The following is a 21,987-nucleotide window of genomic DNA, read 5'->3' as shown; positions in this document are numbered from 1 at the left end:
TATACTTCGGCATCTCGAAGGCAGATGCGCTCTGCCTGATGAGCATGTACGATGTGTGCTGCCGGCAGTGGGCTGCAGGGTCGAAAACATCCCTGAGAGAAGAGACGCTTAACTCCAGACTTAGGGACAGAACCATAGAAACTCTCAAATACAGTCAGACCCTCTCCTCTATGTACCTCTTTCTCCTTCCCATATTGATACCTTCCTGGGACAAACCTCAGCTATTAGGATAATGGGCAAGGTCCGAAACCTAACACACACCACTAGAAGCAAGCAACAGGCACCGTGCACCTTTCTGAAGCTCTTGCAAGGTTCATCTCCATCCCATCCAGTGTGCAGGCAAGTTGCACTGAGACAGCAGTTACTACTAGGGTAACTTTGGGGAGGATCAGCCCAAATCCTCTTATTTTTATATAATTGACAAAGTGCTGAAATATCTGTTGGCAGCTGGTGGGCTGTCTATATTAAGGCCCGCTATGCCGCTGCCACGCATTTGGGTGAAATGATAACAGTGGTGGGAAACTATTTATGCAAAATTCAGACAGGCAGCACTGTTTCAGTTCACAGTGTCAGGAGTATCTTCTCATCCTCTTAAAAAACGAGAGCTTGAAGTGTGCTGGAAGGAATGGGGATGGGAGAGCTGTGCTGGGCACAGTATTCTGCCGAGTATCATTACAATCCAGTCCCTGTTTCTCCAAATACAGAATTATCTCTGTATTTATTACAAAATTGCTATGAGGCTCTATACAAGCCAGTGTCTGGTTTTGCTTTGTTGTAATAGAGAAGCAAGAGGGTAAGCTCAGTATAAAATATTAGCGAAAGGTTACATTTTGTTATTTATGTGCAGGTGGATTTTGCACAAAGGCAGTTCATGAGCTCATTCTTGCAAGGATTCCTCTGCCCTAATTTTTTTAAATACATAAACAAAAGTTTGGATCATCCATAAGGGAGAAGAGCAATTGTGGGTTCTAGGTCACTGTTCACAGAGGCAGGAGGAGAGGCTGATGGGCAGGTGAAAGCACCCGCTCGCTTTACTGTGTAGCTCCTTCTCCCGCTGGGAAGCTGGAGGCGATGTCAAATAGCACAGGCTGCTGTGCCCTGGCAGGAGCACCGCTTTCTCTCCTTCCTCCCCTGCCCCACTTTGCTACACCAAGCATGGCTGGGCTGGCCGCAGCAGGAGATGTTGCCCATCGCGCCTTGTGCTCTTGCAGAACCTCGAGGATCAAAAGTGGCAGGCTCTGACATCTCCCTGGTTAGTGGTGTAGTGAGTAATTTGGTGATCTATTCTCTAGAAATTCTTTCAATTCAATAGAAGTTCTTTCAATTTGGGGGGAAGTATGCGTCTCCCGTTTGGAGGTCGTCTTTTTCTTACTTCCTGCTATGTGTTTTACCTTCTTTGCACTATGAAAATTCGCAACTGGCCCGTGCCAATTGAGGAGAGAGGCTATGATGCAAAGTATAGAATTACAAGGGTAAATAATTATTCATGCGCGTGGGGTGCCCCTGCCAAATTGGAGCACCCTAAATGTGGTTTCACACAGAGCTCTTACACCCTTCAAATGTTCAGGTACAACGTGATTTGGCTGATCACTAGCACCCACGCTACTGATTTTTCTAATCAGAGTAAAACTTTGCAAATCAATTATATTTCTGCAGCATTCTTGCTGCTTGTCTATTGATCTAGACGTCCCTGGAGTGAGTCTTGCTAGAGTTACTTATCTATAACACCAGAAAACACTGGGAGGGTTTAAATAATGTGTTAGAGGGGCTAGGATGCTGGCATTATCTTGGTTGTCCAGGGTATCCTTTATTCTTCATGGACAGCTCTAAGCTTCGACGAAGCAAAGTCCTGATTTCCAGGACCAGGCTGCCCTTTAGTTTGTTTTACTTAAGCATGAGCAATATCAAAGTCTCCAGTAAAATTCTACTACCTCATTACATTACAGTGTATAATGTGAACTTATATATATATATATATATTAAAGAAACAAAGTTAATACACTTTCATACTATAAAGACGGATTGATAGAATAGTTAGGGAGGGGAATTTTCATAACATTTGGCACTTGGACCCTCCTTTTGCCATCCATATTTTGTTGCTCTGGTTTCATGCCACGCTCAATCCATGCCAGCGCAGGACTGACGCTGGCACGTGTCCTCGCCCCAGCCCTGGGTGCCCACCTCCTCCCTCGTGCTGAGTCTAGCAAATGCACAGGATGAGTCAGTTCAGTTTGCCGGCACGATGGAAAATAAATTCTTTCTTTCCTTCGTTGCTTAGGTTTTTGTGAAGCCAGTGAGCTGAATCATGCTACGACAGTGCGATTGCTAGATCTGATGCAAGAGAAGCGGGAGCCTGTGGCCTGAGGCAGGAGGAGAGAGCAGGGCTGCGCCGTTTGGTGCCTGCCCGATGGACGGATTAGGAGTCAAGTGAGAGCAGGAAGTGAGAAATGCTGCTCAGAAATGCAGAGAAGTGTGAGGAGGTTTATCAAAGGATCCAGGAGAGGTTCAGCAATGATAGCAGACCCACCATTGCAGTGATCTGAAGGCAGGGTGGCATATAGTAAAAGCTATTTAAACAAAGCTGTCATTCTGCTGTCAATATCTTGAGGCACATGTTGGGCTGGGCTGTTTCACTGGGAAGATCAAGGATTGGAAAAGCAACAAGAAGCTGTCCTGTGAAAATGAGGGAGCTGAGCTTTCCTCAGGGGATGACAGCATTTTGTCTGGGAAAATCAGGATTTATCTGGGCATGAAAGGAATAGAAGGTTTCAAGGGTTCAAGGTTGCAGCTGTTTCACAGTGGAGGGAGGCAGAACTGAAAACTTGAAGGATTTGAGTCCTTAAAGCTCTCTCTTCTTAACTTGAGGTTAAACCATCAAGTTGGTGAGGCAGGCATGCTCTTCCCAAGCTCTTTGCTGGTAGCATACCTATGCACTGCACCCAAACAGCTTTGTTAAACAGATTGGTATTGTATCCACTGTGAAGTCCTTATTTTTGTTAAAGAATTTATAGCACAGCTAAAATACACACCATATGCTTTAAGCAGCTGCACAGGAATAATTTCTTTTTAATTTTGCTTCAAAAATCTTTTAATTGCAGCAAAGATAAAAAAATAGTATTTTTACTTTTTCTTTTGTCAGCTGACAAAATTTTATTTTGTCATAAATTAACTGGAATGATGAACTATATATTTTTATTAATTTCTAAAATTATAATGTTATACTTCTATTCCTTAATTTATTAATACAGATATCTGTTGGTATAAAGAAAGGGAAATCAAGCCAACTGTGCACATACCTTGCATGCTTCTTAATCCACACACACAGAGTGTCTTCTAGAGCTGTTGCGGTGCTCCACCTTAGCAACTGATGTACTGTTTTATATGAAAGAGTAGCTAAGCTCTATTGTAATGGCTTCAAAGAAAGACTGATGCCATTACATAGCATTAATAATGCTTGCTATAACCGCCATTTGATTCCAAGGCAGCTATTCAAGAATATAGCACGGCTTAAAATAATGGTGCGTTAATGAGTTGTTATCATGCTTTTCCCTTTGTTTAATGTTTCTTACAATTCTTAATGGCATTTTGGTAGCTTGAAGTAATTGAAGACAAATGGAAAAACTTTGTGATTCAAAACAATACGACAAAAGATGTGTAAGGGAGCTTTGCAAATGAAGGGGGATGGGTGTCTCGTTAAGGCATCTATTTATTAAATATCAGAACAGAAAAATAACTTCTGTTTTAAGTCATTTATTTTTATTTGATAAGTTAGTTCCAGATTGGGTAGGACAGTAAAAGACATGTCTTTCATGTTAGGGTGGCTAATGAGAGTGAGAATGACAACTGAAGAACAATGAGGATAAGTACAAGAGTTAGGACTACAAAATTCATATTTAGCATAGTTGTGTGAATGCTTGTGTTTGAGACACTGGATATGCAGTTAATTGTACTGCGAGTAAATCACCAATACTTCAGTAATGCCACACAGGCACAGAAAGCAATGTGATCCCTTCACTAAGGAGTTGTCTTTGGGATGCCAAGTTGTCTAAAAACAAAAGAAAAACACAGCAATGCTGAATGATGCAAGCTGATCTGTCAGGAGCAACACATCGTGGCCATGTGCTCATCTCGTGGTCTGCAAATGTGTTAATGTGCTGATATCTGTAAGTTCAGAGAATTTAAGTGTTGATGCAGAATGCGCCGGCATCTGGCAGTTCCAGCTTCCTTGCAAAGAGCTTTATCTTCCTGTTTCATCTTTAAATTCAGAAACACAATTGTGCAGCCTTCTGTCTGACTGTAGTCGATGTGACAATACCACGTACAATACAGCACAGAAGAGCATCCCACTTCTGCGAACCTGCATACAGAATCTAGGCGATTTGTGGGGCAGTAGACATCAGACTTTAATTAATGCTGAAATTTCTTAGTGCATAAAGAGTGACAAGATTCCAAAATAAAGCCACAGGCTTTGCTTTTATCTTTTTGAACTTGACTGGACGTAGCTGAAATGGAAAGAGGCAATGTTCAGATGAAACTACATTCAGCATCTTCCCTGACATAGGTGGCCAAATTTATGGTGCTTACCTAAATGTGGAGATAAAACCGTGGATTTCATTGACGATATTTTGATTTTAGCCACATGTAGTAGATATTAGACTGTGACCAAACATTTCTAAAATAGGCTGTCTATGCTGCTGGAGTAGCATGCCAGCAACATCGGGCAACCAGCTGTCCTTCTGGCAGTGGAGAATGGGAGCAGACCAAGGAGGTCTTCACAGGCAAGTTAGAGAGAGATGATTACGGAGGGGAAGGGTGTCATTCAGCCTCTGGGGTGAACTTGGTATACTCTGAGCAACAACTCATGAAAGCACTTGACCTGGAAAAACAAGGTGGATAAAGGGAGGACTGCTCTCAAACCGGTGTCTCGCAGCGGCTCCCTCTGTATAGCTCCAGTGATATTTTAAAGATGAAGAGTGTGCTAAGGAGGGAGGATTCCTAGTGTCTCATTTCTGTTATCTCAGTATAGCGCCAGTGGTATTATCAAGACAAATAGTATGCCAAAACTTAAAAGTGAACATATGTTTATGGGGGTGGTGGGGAATACAGAGGTCACTGTTGTTTCTTTCTAGTCAGAGAAGACATAATGGGGCCTGGTTTAGATAAATTAAGATTTGGAGCTAAGCTCATGTCAAGACTACGCTAGTGTAATTATAAGTTGACTTCTTTCAGGGTCCCTGAAGTTTTTAGAGTCAAATAAAAATGTTCAGCAAGAGTTTTATAATGTAGTTCAACCGCTTTAATGTGAGCTGATTGGAGCTTATCGTTGTTGGCTCCTGAACCAATTTTACTTTGATTTGGAAAATTTTCAGTGAGCTTCCAAATACTTACTTCCATGTCATTTCAGTGCTCTGTTTCCTCTGTTTCTGGACTTCATTTATATTTCGCTATTTTTGGTGTCTTTTTCATCCCATATTTCCTTATTTCCTTATGGAGCTGGAAGCTGGCATACTTAATTATTTTTTTTATTCCAGTTAAAGTTGTCATGGTGCTTTTTCTAAATTTTATTTTAATACATAAAATAGTTGTGGTGTTCATTTTTAATAGAACTTTAAACTGAACAGATTGATTGATTTTTTTAACAACTAAAACATAAAATAATCTTTCTGCCTGTGGGATTGTTTGGAATTCTGGTTCTGAATTGGGGGTGGGGGTGGTGAAAGTTCCTGCAATTTACAAACTGCTTCTGTCAAAAGTCTCTGATCTCCTTGGAAGGTGTTGTTTCAATTCTGTTTTATATTTCAATCACTATATAACTGGTAAGGAGTGAATAAACCATACCTTTTGTAATACTTAGGGAGACTGTAAGTACAAATGCCCTTTATTAAAATGTGAAAAAAAGCTGTAATAGCAAATCCATCCTGTTATTTCACAGAAATGTAAGCATTTTAAATGCTTTGGTTTTCGTAAAAGGGGCAAATGAATTTTTCAAAATACAGTACAGAATCAGTTCTGTAATGCTAATTGTATTTAATAATAGTAATTTAAATTTGGCTGTACTCTGCTGAGCAGCAGCGAGAGAAAATTGTATGTGGGAACGTTAAAGTCCAGAAGTCTAACATATGGTGTGCTTTGGCCTTCAAAGTCTGTCTTTATATACCCATGAAATATCTCAACTGCAAAAGTCTTTCTGATGGCTGCCCCCTCCTTTCTCGCCCGTTCACAAACGGTGTCTGATACTCCCAAGCATTGATTTACACTACCCAGCGCCTCTCTGCCTTTGGCAGTTTGTTCCAGATTCTAATTTCAAATACTCTTTGTGTGAAAATGTTCTAACCGAATTACTTATGTTCTCATTCCCTAATGAGCATCAGTCCATCTGTGATTGCTTGAATTAAACTTAATAAATGGGTTATTCACAACCATCAATCCCTCGCTCTCCAGCACGTCATATGCCCAGTGAGATTCCAGTGCCTTTCCATAGCCTTTCTTGGTAAGCTCTAAAAGACAAGTATGGCCAGCATTTCCTGAGAATTTGTATCTGCTCTCCACATCCTTCATCATCTTGGCCTCTGCTGCTTGTTTATCATCTCTCCAATACCCCCCCTTTTTTTTTTAATTGATAAGAATAAGTTGCAAATAGGTCAGGTTTCAGTTACGCTACACCTCCAGCAAGCTACATAAATTAATCCAGATTTTGGGGGGTTGTAAAAAAAAAAAAAAAAAAAAAGAGGAATTTCGTTTGTTTCTCTAAATACCATCTTGTATTGTGTTACGATAACTTGTCTCTTCACAACCTCTCGCCATATCTCTCAAGATTTCATTGCTGCTGCCAAACGCTGTGCAGATGCTTTCAGTGTCCTTATATTCCTCCTTGACCCCTCCCCTCAAGTCTTTTCTTAGTTTATATGTTGTGCATTGTGATTCTGTGTAATTTTTACAATTGTCCTTGTCCTTTGGTTTTCTGGCCTTAATCCTCTCCGTCACGATCTCTACAAGTCACTTATCAGCCATAAGACTAATCTATACAAATCACGTGGCGTTCCTGTGCACTTTGCGTCCGACTCCCTCCATTATTTTAATCATCTACATCGTAGGATTTTCCCCCCCCCCGGTCCTTCCCTTCGTACAAAGTAAACAGAAGTGGCACCAAATCTGACCCCGCAGCACCCTCCAGCTTATCTCCCCTCCTCCCAGCACCGCTTCCTCCCCCGGCACCCTCCGCTTCCTGTGCCAGCGCGCCCTGCAAACCGCTGCAGCCCACTGGGTTTGTAGCACGCTTTCTAATTCTGCAAATCTCCCTCCTGTGTAATAAAATATCAGATACTTTCCTGAAATACAGATACAGTAAACTCTGTCCATTGTTTCTGCCTTATCTACCAAATCAATAATGTGGTGAAAGAATTCAAGGACGTTTTTCAGACAGGACCTTCCTTTTTTAGTACATGTTGACGTACACATCTTTAAATGGTTTCATAATATGAACTGCTTTTCAGATACACAGAAGAATTGGTATCGGGCCTTTGTATCCGTAGTTCTTCAGATCCTTCCTTGCTTTTTATTAAAATATGGGAACGATAATCTCCATACTTTTAGTTTCCTGATTTCGGTAAGCTGCCGCAGAACGGTGTCAGGCTTTCCTGTTTCCCTTTCTGTCTCTTTCTGCTTTAGAGTGTTAATTCAGTGGACCTGGTCTTGGGTCGGTTTGGTTGTTTTTTGTCAATATTTAGTAATTGTAAATCCTCTGTTTTCTAGTACATTAGGAGAATACATGTTTACCAAAAAAAGTTGCTGTGGAATAAGTGTTCTGTTCTCAGAGCCATAAAGCTGCCCTTCCTTGTAAAATGAAGTTTTAGATGAAAATACAGATTTAGGAGAAAATAACAGATTGTGTGAAGTAGTATTTTCCCTCACCTGGGCAGACAGCTTCTTAGATTAGTATTGCGTGTGTTACAAAATATGAAGAGAAGCTAGTCAGAGGAGCCTGGCTTGAGCTCATGAGTGCAAGACAGTATAGACTCTATGAGGCTGTGCCTGAGTTTTATCAGAAAACTTACTTGCATGTAGAAAATTCACAGTTGTTTAGTGTTAAGTATCACAGGGTGCCCAACAAGTACATCTTTTCATCCTCTCACAGGCTTAGTGGAAATAAGAGAAAAATGTATTTGCCACAATAAAGGCAGAGCGTGACATCAGAAGTGCATGCAGTTCCCATTTGTTGTGTTAGATCTTAGTAAGTGGTAAAGGAAAACTGTTGTTGAGGAGAGAACCTGTCTGGCAAATACCATGCTTTTTATAAAGATTTAAAGTAAAGAATCACAATAGACAGCAGTGTTCATAAAAATATTGATACTTGCTATTGTGCTGAAACAGGACTTCAACTTATATTCAGTACAAACATACCAGAAATATCCTTACAAGGCTGCTTCTATAGCAGCTGTACACAGGAGACTCAGGTTCCCTTTTTATGTGTTAACTAGTTTTATATGAAATATATTCATTTATTTTTATAGCTCTGAGTGTAAGAGTTGTATTTGAACAGGTCTAAAAGCCTTTTCTCATCACCCATTTTAGATTGACGCATTGGGTAAAAGAAGCAAAGAAGCAGAGGCAGCCTTCTTGAATGTTTATAAGAGATTAATTGATGTTCCAGGTAAGCGAATTATTTCCTTATTCTGAAAATCTGATGGTTTATGTTCATGTGAACGCTACTGGGCATTTTTTCTACCTTTGATAAGGTAAATATGAGCAATGGTTCTATTCTGAAACTGATAACGCTCCAGTATTGTTTCTAATCAAAAGAACTATAACTAAGGCACATTTCATGACTTCTCTTAAAACTGTTCATTGCATTTACATTTTAATGTTTGTATGAGTCATTTTATATTATTACAATATTGCGTGATTCTCAGTAATTTGTTTTATTAGAGAGTTCAGATATTTTTAACAAAAAAGATACATCTTGAAGCTTCATCAAGAAGCAGCAATATTTGTACTTATAAAGGACAAAGAAAATTTTTCATACCTTCCAAATTAAAAAAAAAAGCCTTACTGAAAAGTAAATCACTACCAAATTTCAGTTCTGTTCAGTGTAAGTGTGATCATAAATTTTATTCAAAGGCCTTTACTGTATGTGTTTTCAACTTTCCTTTATGTTTGGCATCAGAAGTTTCCAGTTCATTTCTTTTTACTTTTTTGAAGGTTGATTTTTTTGTTTTCCCCAATGGTAGATAAATACTGTCTGAACAGATTTTTCTTTTTGCAACTGTACCCAAAGATGAGAAGGAGTTAGGAGTCCAAGTCTCTACTTCTAAGTCTTGGCCTGACTGAGGTGTTGGCATATGACAGTGTGTGTGTATGATTTTATACTTTTATAAAATGTTGACATTATATATAGTATTCAAAATACTTACCTCAAGAGAGGTTTTGAGGGCATAATTAATACTTCTAAGGGCTTTTAAGGCTTCATTGCAAAGTGCACCCTAGTCTTTACTTGTTTTACCTTTTAAGGAGCACATTTCATGCACGCTTCAAATAAAAATTAATTTTTTAATGTTTTGTTTACACCTTAACTGGTTAAAAGGTATGGGGTTTTCAGATGCTTAGTCAGAGCTAACATACATCTTTTTTTATGCTTTCACATTTATAGTCGAGTAGTGCCCAGCGGCCAGTACCTGCTGTATTAAGTGCAGTATACGTAGAGAGATGCAAGGACTTACCATGCTCATCCTAGACCACAGTTGCCTCAGAAATGTTGGGGTTTAGGTTAATCAGCTATGGTCTGTGAGTTTTCGTTTACTTGTTTCCTGCTCATAATCTTAGTTAACATTCCATAGGTGAACAGCTTCCTTTGCACATCTGCTCGTGCCGTGGGAAGAGGAGGGTAACTCAGAGGGGCTCCAGACCGTTGCTTAAAGGGTGCGAGCAGTTTGCACTGGCACGAGCAGCAGGGGCATGGGATGGGCTCTCACAGCTCTGTTTTGTAAAGGAAACCCCTCCATGAAAACGTACCCAACATACCTGCAAGTCCACCATTCAGTGCTAAGGAGAGAAGCTGTAGGGCCTCCATCTAATGCAGCCCAGGGTGCTTGTTTCCTGCCACAATTTGGGAGGCAAGTAGGTTTGATTTCTAATGGTCTGGTTTTTTTCACCACTGAGTAGTTGTGTCAAACAAGAGCTGTGTGGGATCCTTTGCATGCTCTTGTGCAGAGGCTTTTTTCTGAAGCCTGGCATTATCACAGGTGCTGGGATTTGAACAGCAGAGTCAGACCAAAGCCTTACAGAGGAGGTAGGACATACATCCCACCTGTGCTGTAGGATCTAAATGGTGAGGGACTTTGTCAGTACTTCTTTGTAGGAGAAAGAATTTTCCCTCTTCCTTCATTTGCCGGAGCAAAATTTACACCCCTTCTTCCACACTCCATAATCTCTCTCTTGTCCAGCCTTCCCCTGCGTGTGCCTTATGTTATGTGTCAGAGAACTATTTCTTTGATATTCTTACTACATGTAAAATTTCAGCCTGGCTATGTTGTGAGTGCGATGGAGTCTGTGGGATTGGAACTATTTACAGGTTTTAGTCCCATGCTCTATCTGCAGGCCTGAGAGGCACACGAGGGGTGTACTGATGTTGCTAAAAGCAAATTCCAGGTTCTCACGGAGAAGCCCGGCCAGTCTCCTGTAGCTGTATGCAGGCGTAACAAATACTCACCGTTTACAACACATACTGCAATGAAAAGGGAAACAGCCGTTAGGAATGTATGGCACTGGTATTCGTCACGATGCGGTAGGGCTGAGTTAGGCGTATGCAGTTAGGGGCTTGCTTCACTGTATTGGCTTTTTTTATTTACTTCTCATTGTATGTAGTCTTTTACTTTGTGTATGTATCCATAGAGGGCTTTCCTTTATAAAAGACCATCAGTATTCATTTATCACATGTGTTGTTTTGCCTCTGTGGCTTTATGTATCTTTTGACCTGTCCAGTTGGTATTTCAAATATTTAGGTATACTTTTAGCTCCAAAATCCTGCTATGTTTTCTTTTCGATGTGAGAAGGGAGCTATGATGTTTTGAGAAAGCTATGACTGGAATGCTGCGGAGTGGTTATTTAGCATTAAGCATCACTGTTACATGACAAGGGTGCAATTTTATCAGACTTTCAATATCCTTTATAGGACCATATAATAATTGCAGCTGAAGTCTAATTCCCAGCAGCCAATTTTATGGTTCTTGAGGAAAGCATATATTCCTCTCCTCAGTAATAATGTGCACACTTTATATAATTAAAAAGGGCTTCTATTTTAATTTTACTATAAAATGATCTGTATTGAAACTCCAGCTACGGTGCTTTATGGATTCAGCTAAATTTAATGATTTTCTTTCCTGACTTGACCAGAGTTTTCACTCAGGCTCAGCAGTAAGAAATTTGTGGGAAGGGTGGTATTTTACTTGTAAATTTTCCTATATACATCAGGGATTTTCTCTTGAAAAGATAAAACAGACCTTTTCAGATCTCTCTCCAGCTTTATGATACTGTTAAAATAGCATTATCATTGGTTCGTGCTGCAAAATTTATCCTTTCTAAAGGAAAGTACATGTCAAAGAAAACATTTTGGTTTATGTACGTTTATACAGCTGTAATTCTCACTCAGATCATTCTGTCTTGCTTGAGACTGAACATTTTTAATTAATGGAATTAATTTTCTCATTTAATTGCCTTATTTTCAGTATGCAGTAGAGAGCTAGAGAAAAGTGAATGCTGCCACATGAATTGCACTAATCAACAAGGTTGTCACAACTTACCTTTAAAAATAATGTGAATATATTTATTTTGAAGTAAAGGGAGGTTGGGTGTGTATTTTGAGGAAGCTTTCTTCCATCCGTTCAAGATTCCTTTCTCTTCAGTTTTATAAAATCAGTGTATTATGTTAGCACCCTTGGCTTTTAGGGTCTTAATCTTGCAAACACTTCCAAGTGAAATTGGAGCCCTGTTGTGCAAGTGTTTGGAGGAGCGCTGTTGCCTTGCAGAAACAGTATATTCATAATTCTGTTTTTCTAAAGCTTTGAAAGAAAAATATTAAGCATTAAAAATACAAAAAATTAAATATTTTTCCTTTAAAAAGGAGCAGTGTTCATTACTTAATTTTTTTTAAACAAAACTTCACTGTAATTTTCAAGTGAAAGTTAAAATGTGGAGACCCAGAGTGAATGCCAGATGACAGTATCTGGATAAACTGGTTAAATAGAGTGTCTTTTTATGCTGTGTCTTTATTACTGTGCAGTTACTGTTGGATTTGCTTAGTTTTCAGTATTGCTCCTGTTAAGCGCGACTCTTACGTAGGCACAGAAGAAACAATTCTGCCTTTAAACAGAAAATCCACTATCTTGATGTGGCCACGATTAAAACAAATTTGCGTTCCGTGGCTGTCTTCCTATAAAAGCTGATTGTATATCTTTTGCAATACTGCTAAGAGTTTGCCACCAAAGGGGAGTACCCAAAAAGCTTGCCTCCTTCCCATTTCTCTCTCTACTCCAGGGGAAAATTCGTGTGCCTGGGCCATGGGTGCAGCAGTGCCAGCCCCGGCCGTGCTCGGGCACCCCGCGCGCTGCTCTGCTGAAACATAGTCCTAACCCTCGCCCGCTCCTCCGTAATGCCTTTCCACTTAAGGCACAGTATTGCATCTCAGTTATACCCTGTACAAATGTAATAGGAAAAAGTGTTGCACTTTTTCAGCATATACACATTTGAGAATCGGGGCAGGTTAATGCAAAATATTTGCTCTTAGTTTGCTGGGGACTGTGCAGCCTTCTAGGGTTGAGCCATAAATGGTATTCGTTTCTGCTTAATGGGAATTTTCTCATCAAGAAACTAAATGACTCTTGCAGTGTAAAAGGGGATGTATGTGTGTTTTTATTGGAAACTCTTCACAGGTCTGTGTTGTGATCAGATTTGCTGTAAGTTTGGAGCTATATAATGTGCATGACGTGTTTTTTAGCTCAGAGGACCCGCTATCTAAGGAAAGTATAAAATAACAGGCTAAAAAGAAGAAAAAAACATTTTAAAGTAATAATGGTGAAAGATGGCTGAAGTGGAAATTTTATCTTTCCCTTACTCCTTGCCATCATAAATTGCATGCCCTGCCACGGGGGCTGTGTCTTACTAAGAGGTTTGGAGGAGGAACAGGCTAGTTCCAAGGGAGTTTTCCACACACCCATCATTACATGTAGTATTTTTGTTTACATATAATCACAGTTCAGCCTTGCAAATTCAAACTGCCCTGCATTCAGGCATTGGAACAGGCTGCCCAGGGAAGTGGTGGAGTCACCATCCCTGGAGGCATTCCAAAAGCGCATAGACAAGGCACTTCAGGACATGGTTTAGTGGGCATGGCTGCCAGTTGGACTTGATGATCTTAAAGGTCTTTTCCAACCTAAACGATTCTATGATTCTATAGGGCTTTCTTTTTCCAAGGAATGATTTAGCTGAGGAAACACAAACTTCTTTTAAAATAAGTAATCAGTAAAGCACAAAGTGTTAGGGAATTATTCTAAAGGCAGAAATGAAAATTTGTTTCTTGCCCATAAAGAGAGCTTCATTCCTTCACCACAGAGCCCATGCTAGCAGCAGTGTGAGATGCAGTGCTTACTGCTGTCACTCCCTTGACTTGTGATTATTTACAACTTAGTAACACTCTCCAGACTTGTATTGCTGTTTGGGCTAAGAGAAGACTTCCATTTAAAGTGTATTTGATCAATGTTCTAAGATTAAAGGTGATACAAGAGAAAAACAGGTTTGATGTTCTCCCCCCCCCCCCCCCCCCCGAAAAATTATCTGCTGCTTATGTTGGAGGTGATAAATGTGTATGAAGTTGTTGTATTTATATACGTTATGTGACGTGTTTGGATTTTTTTGTAAAGCATAACGTTAAGCAAAAAGCATAAAGGTTAATGCCAGCCCTGATAGCAGAAAGTCTGCATAGACTTCTACATACTCGGATGACCCAGAAGTTGCATGATGTGCTTAAATTGCAACATAAGCACACCCAGCCTTTTGTGCCCCTAGAGAAGAGCTCCTTGAATATAAATTTAGGGGGGAAGGAAAAGAGGTTCAGTCCAAGGGACTGTGTTAAGCACATGGCGAACTAGAATACTAAAAACATAGTTTGAAGAAGTTAATACTCAGAGCACTCATCATTGAGCTAACAGTTAACTGTTTGACAAAACTCTGTCTAAAGAGCAAGATCGCGTTATAGTGTACCCTGAGTTTGTGGTATATCAAGACCGATCAGCACAGACAATTTTTGAGAAACGTTTGGTATCATTACAAACAGTGTGAACAATTTTAAGCAGTTCCTGGTTTGTTAATATGATGTGTCAAAATGGTCACCCCTTTCCAAATAAAGTATGTTTGAATAAAATTGAAGATAGACACATAAAATAAAAAGGCTTATATTTTTGCTACCCCTAACTTTGCAAGGGAAATGAATATTCATAATGTGCCTTTTCTCAACTTTAGAGGGAAAAGAAAACAGTATTACAGTGAGTAGTCTTAGGAGGAAAGGAAGCAAAATGAACTTGCTCGTGGACAACAGAAGTAGTGCAGACACCCCACTCAGAGCAGTAGGGTATCTTTCTAAACACACTTGAAAATCTGATAAAATTAAGCAGAAAATTGAGCACAGTTAATACTTGAAAGAGTGAAAAGTGATAAACCCCTGTGGCTGCAGGCAGTGATTTAGCTTGTGACTGTATCCCATCTGAAGACAAAATCCTTGATACTTCACCAGCATGTTTAGACCAGGTAAAAAAACTGGAGTTGCATAAACATACGAAAAATGCCCCAGTCCTGGAAGCTGTGTCTGGAAGAGAAGTCTGTACAGTAAAAAATGAGGGACTGTAGACATTGGTGACTTGCCCCAAACTGTTCTGCAAACCTTTGCACAAAGAAATGCCTGAGGTGGGGGTGAGAGGGACAGTTTAAAGTCCAGGCTGCAGATGGGAGATTTTGAGCAGTGTTTTGGTAGGGTCAGCGGCTGCTACCGTTTTATTTTCCAGAACAGTCTGAATCGCCTGGGATACTGCTCTAGCCTTCGGGTAGTCCAGCGCTGAGGAATGTAGAAGTAGCTCATAATCACTTCAGCCTCCTTCCCTCTGGGGTTTGAATTCAGAGACACAGCGTAAAAAACAATTTTGGATCTGTACTAGATGAATGCACGCTGGTAGGGCATACTGTTAGCATTACATAGTTGTTTTCAGATGAAGCGCAAAGTCCTGGCCAATTCTCATCTTTAGTATTCATTCACTTTATCCTTATGTTTTGAAACTGATGTCAAAATAACTAAAAATAGCTCTGTTACCTGAACATGTGGCTTCAAATTGGGCTTGTCCGATCACATACTTTTTTTCTTTTTTCTCATTGAATTAATAATTGGATAAATTCCTTTGTAAAAGCTGGAATAAATATTCGAAGGAATAAATATCCTTAAAGCATACACTTTAAAAAATTTATTGTGTGGTTGTCAAGCCCTATTTTACTTGGTAGGCTGGAGGCACGGAAGGAAGAGGGAGGTGCAGATAAGGGGAAGGATGCAATGAATAGAAGCAGGAAGAATGTGCCCCGTAAGAGAGAAGATATCTCTGCGGGCACTGGTTGCCTTCAGCTGGAGGTGGTAACTGCGGCACCCTTTGAAAGCAGTTGCTTCAGGGAGTGGAGTTAGAGCAGCCCTAACCCTGGTGACTGGAGCAGTGCTGCACGTTCGGAGCAAAAGAGGCAGAGTGTGGTTGTGGTGGGGAACATTGGACTTTGCCTTTCTCGGTTGCAGGAATGTGAACTGGAATTAGAATAAACCCCAGCTTTCGGAGGGTTTAGTGCTAACTCTGTTCAGAAGCCTTTAGGAGAAAGAAGGGGTGATTGTGGCAGAAATGCTTTCAAACATAGTAGAAGGTTCTTTTTTCTTTTTATAATCTCAAAGTAGGAGAAACGAAACTTAGAGTACAAGTGATTTTCTGTAACTGTCCTTTGCTTTGCACTGAGCTCACTGTGCGAGCAGTAAATTCCAATGTCTTCAGCCATTATTAGAAATTAACGATCAAACTGGAGCATTTTCAGTTGCAGTGGCTTCTCTGGTAACTCATTAGGTCCTTTTTCAGCTGACATTATAGTGCCATAAAATATTTTATCACCTATTATGCATACCCCACTTTTAATATTAAAAACTTTTCTGAGGATTTAGTTTGGTAACTACTTTGAAAATACAGGGAACTGCAATGCAAGTCATTAAGCAATCAATCATTTACTCTGCCTTATATGACTTTTTTGGATACTAGGGTAGAGACAGATCTCATAATCTGGGGCAGGGCCAGAGCATCTTTCCGGCAGTAGCCATTCTTGAATTGGTAGATAAATAAAGGATGTTTTTAAATAACAGTCCGCAAGATCTAAGAACCACATTCTGGCAAAGGGATCTATATGATTGTGGTCAAATTGGCTATATACCATCTTGCATCGTTTCACTTACCCCTGCAAGCATTGGAGAGTGCCGCCACGGAGAACTTTTGTCGTGATTAATGGGGAGGAAAGGCGCCGGTTTGCTTCGACTTCCCCCCATCCTCATACAGAGGGGTCGCATCAGGATTGCTTTACTGCTTTCAGAGGTCAGCAGAATTTGGGATTCTGCTTTTTTGCTAGTAGGGAAAATGACAGTCCCTCACCCTCTTGTGGGCACTTTGAATTCCCTGGTACGGCCCTTACAAAATGCTCTGACAGCAGGAGGGTGAGGAGGACACTGTAAAAAAGTGGAAAAAAATAAAAGGAAGAGAGAGATCCCAGTCCTGTGGGATGGGGGGTGGGGGTGGTCTGTATAATTCTTGATCGAAGGAAGAACCTTTTCATGTTTTTTATGAAGTGAGGATTTGGAGAGATGATGAGCTTTGTTTCAAACGGAATTACGGCTATAACTCTTCTGTCCCTGGGCTACCAGAGTCATAGGGGAAAAGGAGGAAAGCTATCATTTATTCCATGAAATCTTTGTCTCAGTCTCTCTAGGCTATTTCAATTTACCCCTGAAATTTCTGGGGAATAATTAATGAATTAATTAAGTATGCTGTGAGGTGTTTGAATATTCAAAAGCTACAATGTAATTATTATTTTTTCTAAAACACATTTTCAGGTTATTTTCAGATACGCAGCCTCCCAAAAAAGCACTTACTGCATCAGAAGCTAATAAGAGCTTCTTCCTGCTCTTCCTGCCTGTAAACCAGAGCCTGTTCTCCAGAAGAAATGTTCATTGTAAGGAGCAGCGGTAGGGCTGAGCAGTGATGCATTTAGAAAGTCAAAAACTTCTTTTACTTCGTGATGAAAGTATTGTGACAGCAGAGCTGAACTTCTGGCTTTTTTAAAAAGTTAAATCACGTTAATAAAGTTGTGTTAAGGAGGATCCCCCCCCTTATCATTTTGCGTGGGCGTTTCTTGTGAGCGATCGCTAAGAAAGCTTTGCTTACAGTGTGGTTTAGGCAACAGAAATACAGCCTTGTTGAAAGAAACGCATTGCCTCCGATGAATTATTTTTAGATCTGAACCTTAGGAAACACGTTTCCAGTGATATAAAATATTAATTGCCCCTGTAGTTCTGGCACTGTTTCATAACTTGCTTTCTTCACGTTTCCAGCGTTAGAGGCCTGTAACGAAGAGGGAGGAGGGGATTTAGGAGAAGTCCCTTGTTTTGGAAAAGTCTCTTCAGGAGCTCCATTTTAAGATACCAGAGGAACGCGTTTTGCAAATAAGCAGAAGAGCCAGCCGGCTGGCCCCGGGCAGGGCAGAGCGCCGGCACCTGACGCGTTTATGAGCGTCGCACCGTGCCCGAAAACGGTTCGGTCGCGGTGGCTTTGCAAGGTGTGAGCACCCCCCCCCTCCCCGCCCGGAGCTGCAGCCCCCTCAGCTGCCGGGCGCGGGTGCGGGGCCCGCCTCCCGATCCGTCCCGCCCGATCCAGGCCGCGCATTGCCGCTCTCTCCCCCGCCGCGCAGCCCGGGCCGCTGCCCGCCGCCCGCCGCGGGGTCCGGGCAGCCCCGCCGCCGCCGCCGCCCCCGCTGCCCGGCGGTGCCCGGCCAGCGCCCCTCTCGCTGCCGCCCGCCCGCCCCAGGTCAGCGGCACCTCCCAGGTGGGGTTGGCAGGGCGCTTGCCTCGGAGAAACTTCCCGCCGAGCAGCGCTCCGCAGCGCTGTGCTTAAAAAATATTTTTTATATATATATATATATATATACACACACACACGGAGAGGGAGGGTAATTGGCCACAGTAAATTGTACATTTAAACAATGACATAGTTTTTCCACTTCGTTTGGCAAATTTTCCTCCCGCAGCCCATCCCTCCATCGGTCTCCCTGTATTAGCTAACAGGTTCAAACGGCGGTGGGAAGGAAGCTGATCTCTTCGGGAGGCGGCTTCTCGCCTCTCACGACAAAAACAACTGCGGCCGAGGGGGTTTTAAACGTTAACTTTCCAGACCGAGCTTATTTTCCTTGAGCTGAGGTGGGCTTTTTCCCCTCGCTTCTTAAATAACGAGGGTGGTCCCAGCATACTCTATATCGAGACAGCTTTTCATCAGTTGCTCATCAGCATGCTAATTGCTGTATGACTAATTATGCCCTGAATTCCAGTTGATTTTCTTAATGAGACAGCTGGGTTAATTATGTAATCGTATGATTACATTAGCCTAGAGTGCCCTGGCGAAAAGTAACGCAGGCAGGAGCGTGATGTCATTGCACGAGCAGCGCTCACAAGGGGGTGCATTCATTTCTGCCTAATGACAGGGGAGGGCAACGGTACCCACAGTGCTCTTTGTGTAAACACTTAGATTGAATTATTAAGATCTGTGTCTTTTTCCAGCTCGTAGAATGAGGGAGGAATGGGGTTTTTTAAACGACACTCACTTTGGAAATTCAGCTGGTCATCAATAGTCCTGTTTTATCTCCGGGGTTGAGGCTGGGTTTGGGCTGAGCAGCGTGGGGTTGCGGGTGGTGAGGTGCTCCCTCTAGCTAGTCATGTAATGCCCTGTTTTGGCGAGATCCGTCTTTGTTTTAAAATTGGAAAATATGTAGTTTACATGCATAAGCAGCAGCAGCAGCAGCAAAAAAAAAAATTTGGTTCTCTTGTGCTGCTATTCGAAAAAGATCTATCGTCAGGGTATGTATATGGTGTGAGAACAGTCTGAGAGGTGTTACTGTGGCTGCGTTGCACCAGCTTGTTTGATGTGAAGTATTAACTGCTATAAAAGTTACGTTACGTTTGCGACATTAATTTTTCTCGCATCTGTGTTCATTCAGACATGTCCATCCACCTCCTTTGTAAGGATAGAAGCTTGTCTGTGAGGGGACCGGTGTGGTGTGTCACAGCAATGAGCGCAGGGATGTGCCCAGAGAACTGCTTGTGAAACGGCACTGAAAGGCAATTCATTGGGAAGTAAAGGCAGGAACAGGCTTCGCAGACACTGGTTTTAAAATACGGCAGTTATTGTTTCTCCCTGTGGTAGCGTGGAGGAAGCCTTATCAGGGATCGGATCCAGATGTGCTGGGCTGTGTACAAACACATGGTGCGCGGGGCTTCTTTGTGGGTACAGGATGCAACAAGTGGATTAGGAAGGTAGAACAGAATAGGAAGCAGTAGAAAAAATATACCAAATCTAGTTTAAAAATGGACGTCTCAATTTACTCTTGGGCAATAATGATCTTGCAAAACACTTTTTCAAGTTCTGGATGATCAGATTCCTTTTACCAATTTTCTCATTTCTTATTTATCTTGTGCCTAGCAGGAATTCTGAGCTTTTGCAAGCTAGAGAAGATTCAAACCAAGAAAATAATTTCTGATGAGTTTTCCACATCTAAGTGTTAAGTGAGATGATTTTTCTTTTTTGCAGACCTCAGAAGGGGCATTTCCTTGTTTGCCTCTCTCCATAAGCTAGTGCCACTTGATTTTTCTGAAATGTGTATGCCTGTTGTTTGTGTAATGAATCGAAAGTTTTGGTCCATTGCTTGTTTAAAAATTCAGTGACCTCCTGTTAAATGACATGAAACATACTTTGTAAGTCTGGTTAATACAAAAAGGTATGCTTTTTCATGCATGCATGTGTTGTGAAAAGGAGAGTATTTTTATTTATTTTTAAATCCACTCAGGTAAGAAGAAAGTCGTTCTGATTTTAAGGTTTATACTTGTTTCGGATCAATTGGTGTTTATAAATACTTCACAAATCATGGGTTTTCAGGTTTTTTGAGATTAAAGAGCATGTTGGGGCTTGCCATGAGAAATGAAGTATTTGTGTCTCTGCCCAAAATGTCTTGGTCATTTTGTTGTCATGCAATGATTAGTTTTCTTTAATGCAGCTTATAAAAATTAAGTCTAAGAGGTGCTTCAGCTATGTTTTTTTTTCACGTGTCCTTCAGCAGTATTTAGTGGCTGCAGGCCATTAGTCCTTCAAATAGGCTCTAGTAAAGTTTGAAGTTTAATGCACAGAGAGACTGTTTTTACATTTTGTTTGTTCTGCCACTGTTTTGCTACTTGAACATTAACCTTTAATAGAGCTAAATTAAATATACATGTCCTGATGAATAATTATGAGATTGCAAGCATTTTCATTTTGTACATAAAGCTTCTCAGGGACTGCAAATTTGACTAAAGGTTTAGTCATTATTCACTTTATAATGCCTATGTTATTTTTGTCTTTTAATTCTTCGCTGATTTAAATATAAAAAGCCCTGTGTATTTGGAGCAAAATACCTCTTGTGGGTGTCCTGGCTTTTTGCAATGGGCATGTTAAAACGAGGGGGGAAAAGTGCACCCACAATTTTGTAGAGTTCGGTTTCTTTCTTTCATTGTGGAATTTTAACACTTATTTTATAGAAATATTGTAGCTGAAGCTTAAGATCCCTGCCTGATATGTTTTGTGGTTCCTGTAACAATTTAAGACGTGGATTGAGACAATCCGGCCTTTCTTTATGTTCAGCAGATGAATGTCCTGGGCTAGCTCTTTTGGAGAAATGCTGAGCTGCAGAAGTGTGACAAAATGGTCATTCCAGATAAAGGTCGGCAGACCTACATGAGAGAAGGGTGATGTTGTGACAGCCCGTACTGTAATTGGACCATACATAAATATTGCAGGGCCTTTAACTCGTGCTACTGCTGTGACTTAAACTTTATATTTAATTCCTTACCTGTACCCCCTGTCTCTGCCACAATAACATTTTAAGTTTGATTTATTATGAATATTTTAATACAGATAATAATAACGAAAAGTATTTGGCCTAAAAAGCATAAATGAAAAAGCTATGTAGTCATAAACTATGTATGTACGGAGAACAGATGACAAGCAACCTAGATTTTGTATTATGAACAGGGTAATGCCATAAGCTGTTGAAGAACCGAAGTAACAAAATGCAGCAGGCTGCTACTTAGAATGTCTCTGAGCTCAACATAACCCAGTACTATTCTTTTATAAACTATGAAACAACGCTGGCATATTGAAAAAACACACAGGCTCATGCTTAATGTGTTAACAGAGGTACAATAGACTTATTATGTGTTTCCAGAGACTGAGGGTGGTCTGAAAAATTAATGACTGTGGTGGTTGAAAATTAAGTGAACTCCCTAATATATACTGTTGTTGATCCACTGAGTTTGGTGTTTAGCATTCCTCAACAGGAGACTAAATCTTTGCAGCCATTTCACAAGAGATGCTGGCGCCCATAACAGAAATGTATTCAATAATCTTTTATAAGTCCATTGGACTCCAGCGTTTTCCTATTCTGACTGGGAAGAAGTCCCAGAATAAATCACATGTGCACACATCAGGTGTGTGCTAAGGACTCTTTAGCAGAAGGGGACGAACATCGGAGAATTAACACTGAGAGGACATTCAGAATAATTTCTAATTTCAATTCGATTAATAGTATAAGAAAAAGAGGGAACAGGAGTCACAAAACCCAAGGTTCATGGAATTAATTACA

The 21,987-nt window shown here is 40.8% G+C and overlaps 1 protein-coding gene across 10 annotated transcripts in view; it reads left to right on the top strand.

The window, feature by feature from the left end:
* Positions 1–21,987, top strand: part of CUX1 (cut like homeobox 1) — a 283,672-nt gene that overhangs the window by 119,435 nt on the left and 142,250 nt on the right. For all 10 annotated transcript variants that reach the window (XM_052804541.1, XM_052804539.1, XM_052804538.1 and 7 more), the window contains exon 4: positions 8,572–8,650. In XM_052804541.1, coding sequence (XP_052660501.1) covers positions 8,572–8,650 — 79 coding nt within the window. The remainder of the gene's footprint in view (positions 1–8,571; positions 8,651–21,987) is intronic.

This window comes from Harpia harpyja, chromosome 12 (assembly GCF_026419915.1).
Source record: "Harpia harpyja isolate bHarHar1 chromosome 12, bHarHar1 primary haplotype, whole genome shotgun sequence".
NCBI classification, from domain to species: domain Eukaryota; kingdom Metazoa; phylum Chordata; class Aves; order Accipitriformes; family Accipitridae; genus Harpia; species Harpia harpyja.
The sequence above is the reverse complement of the archived record's forward strand: the minus strand, read 5'-3'. Positions and strand labels throughout refer to the sequence as shown.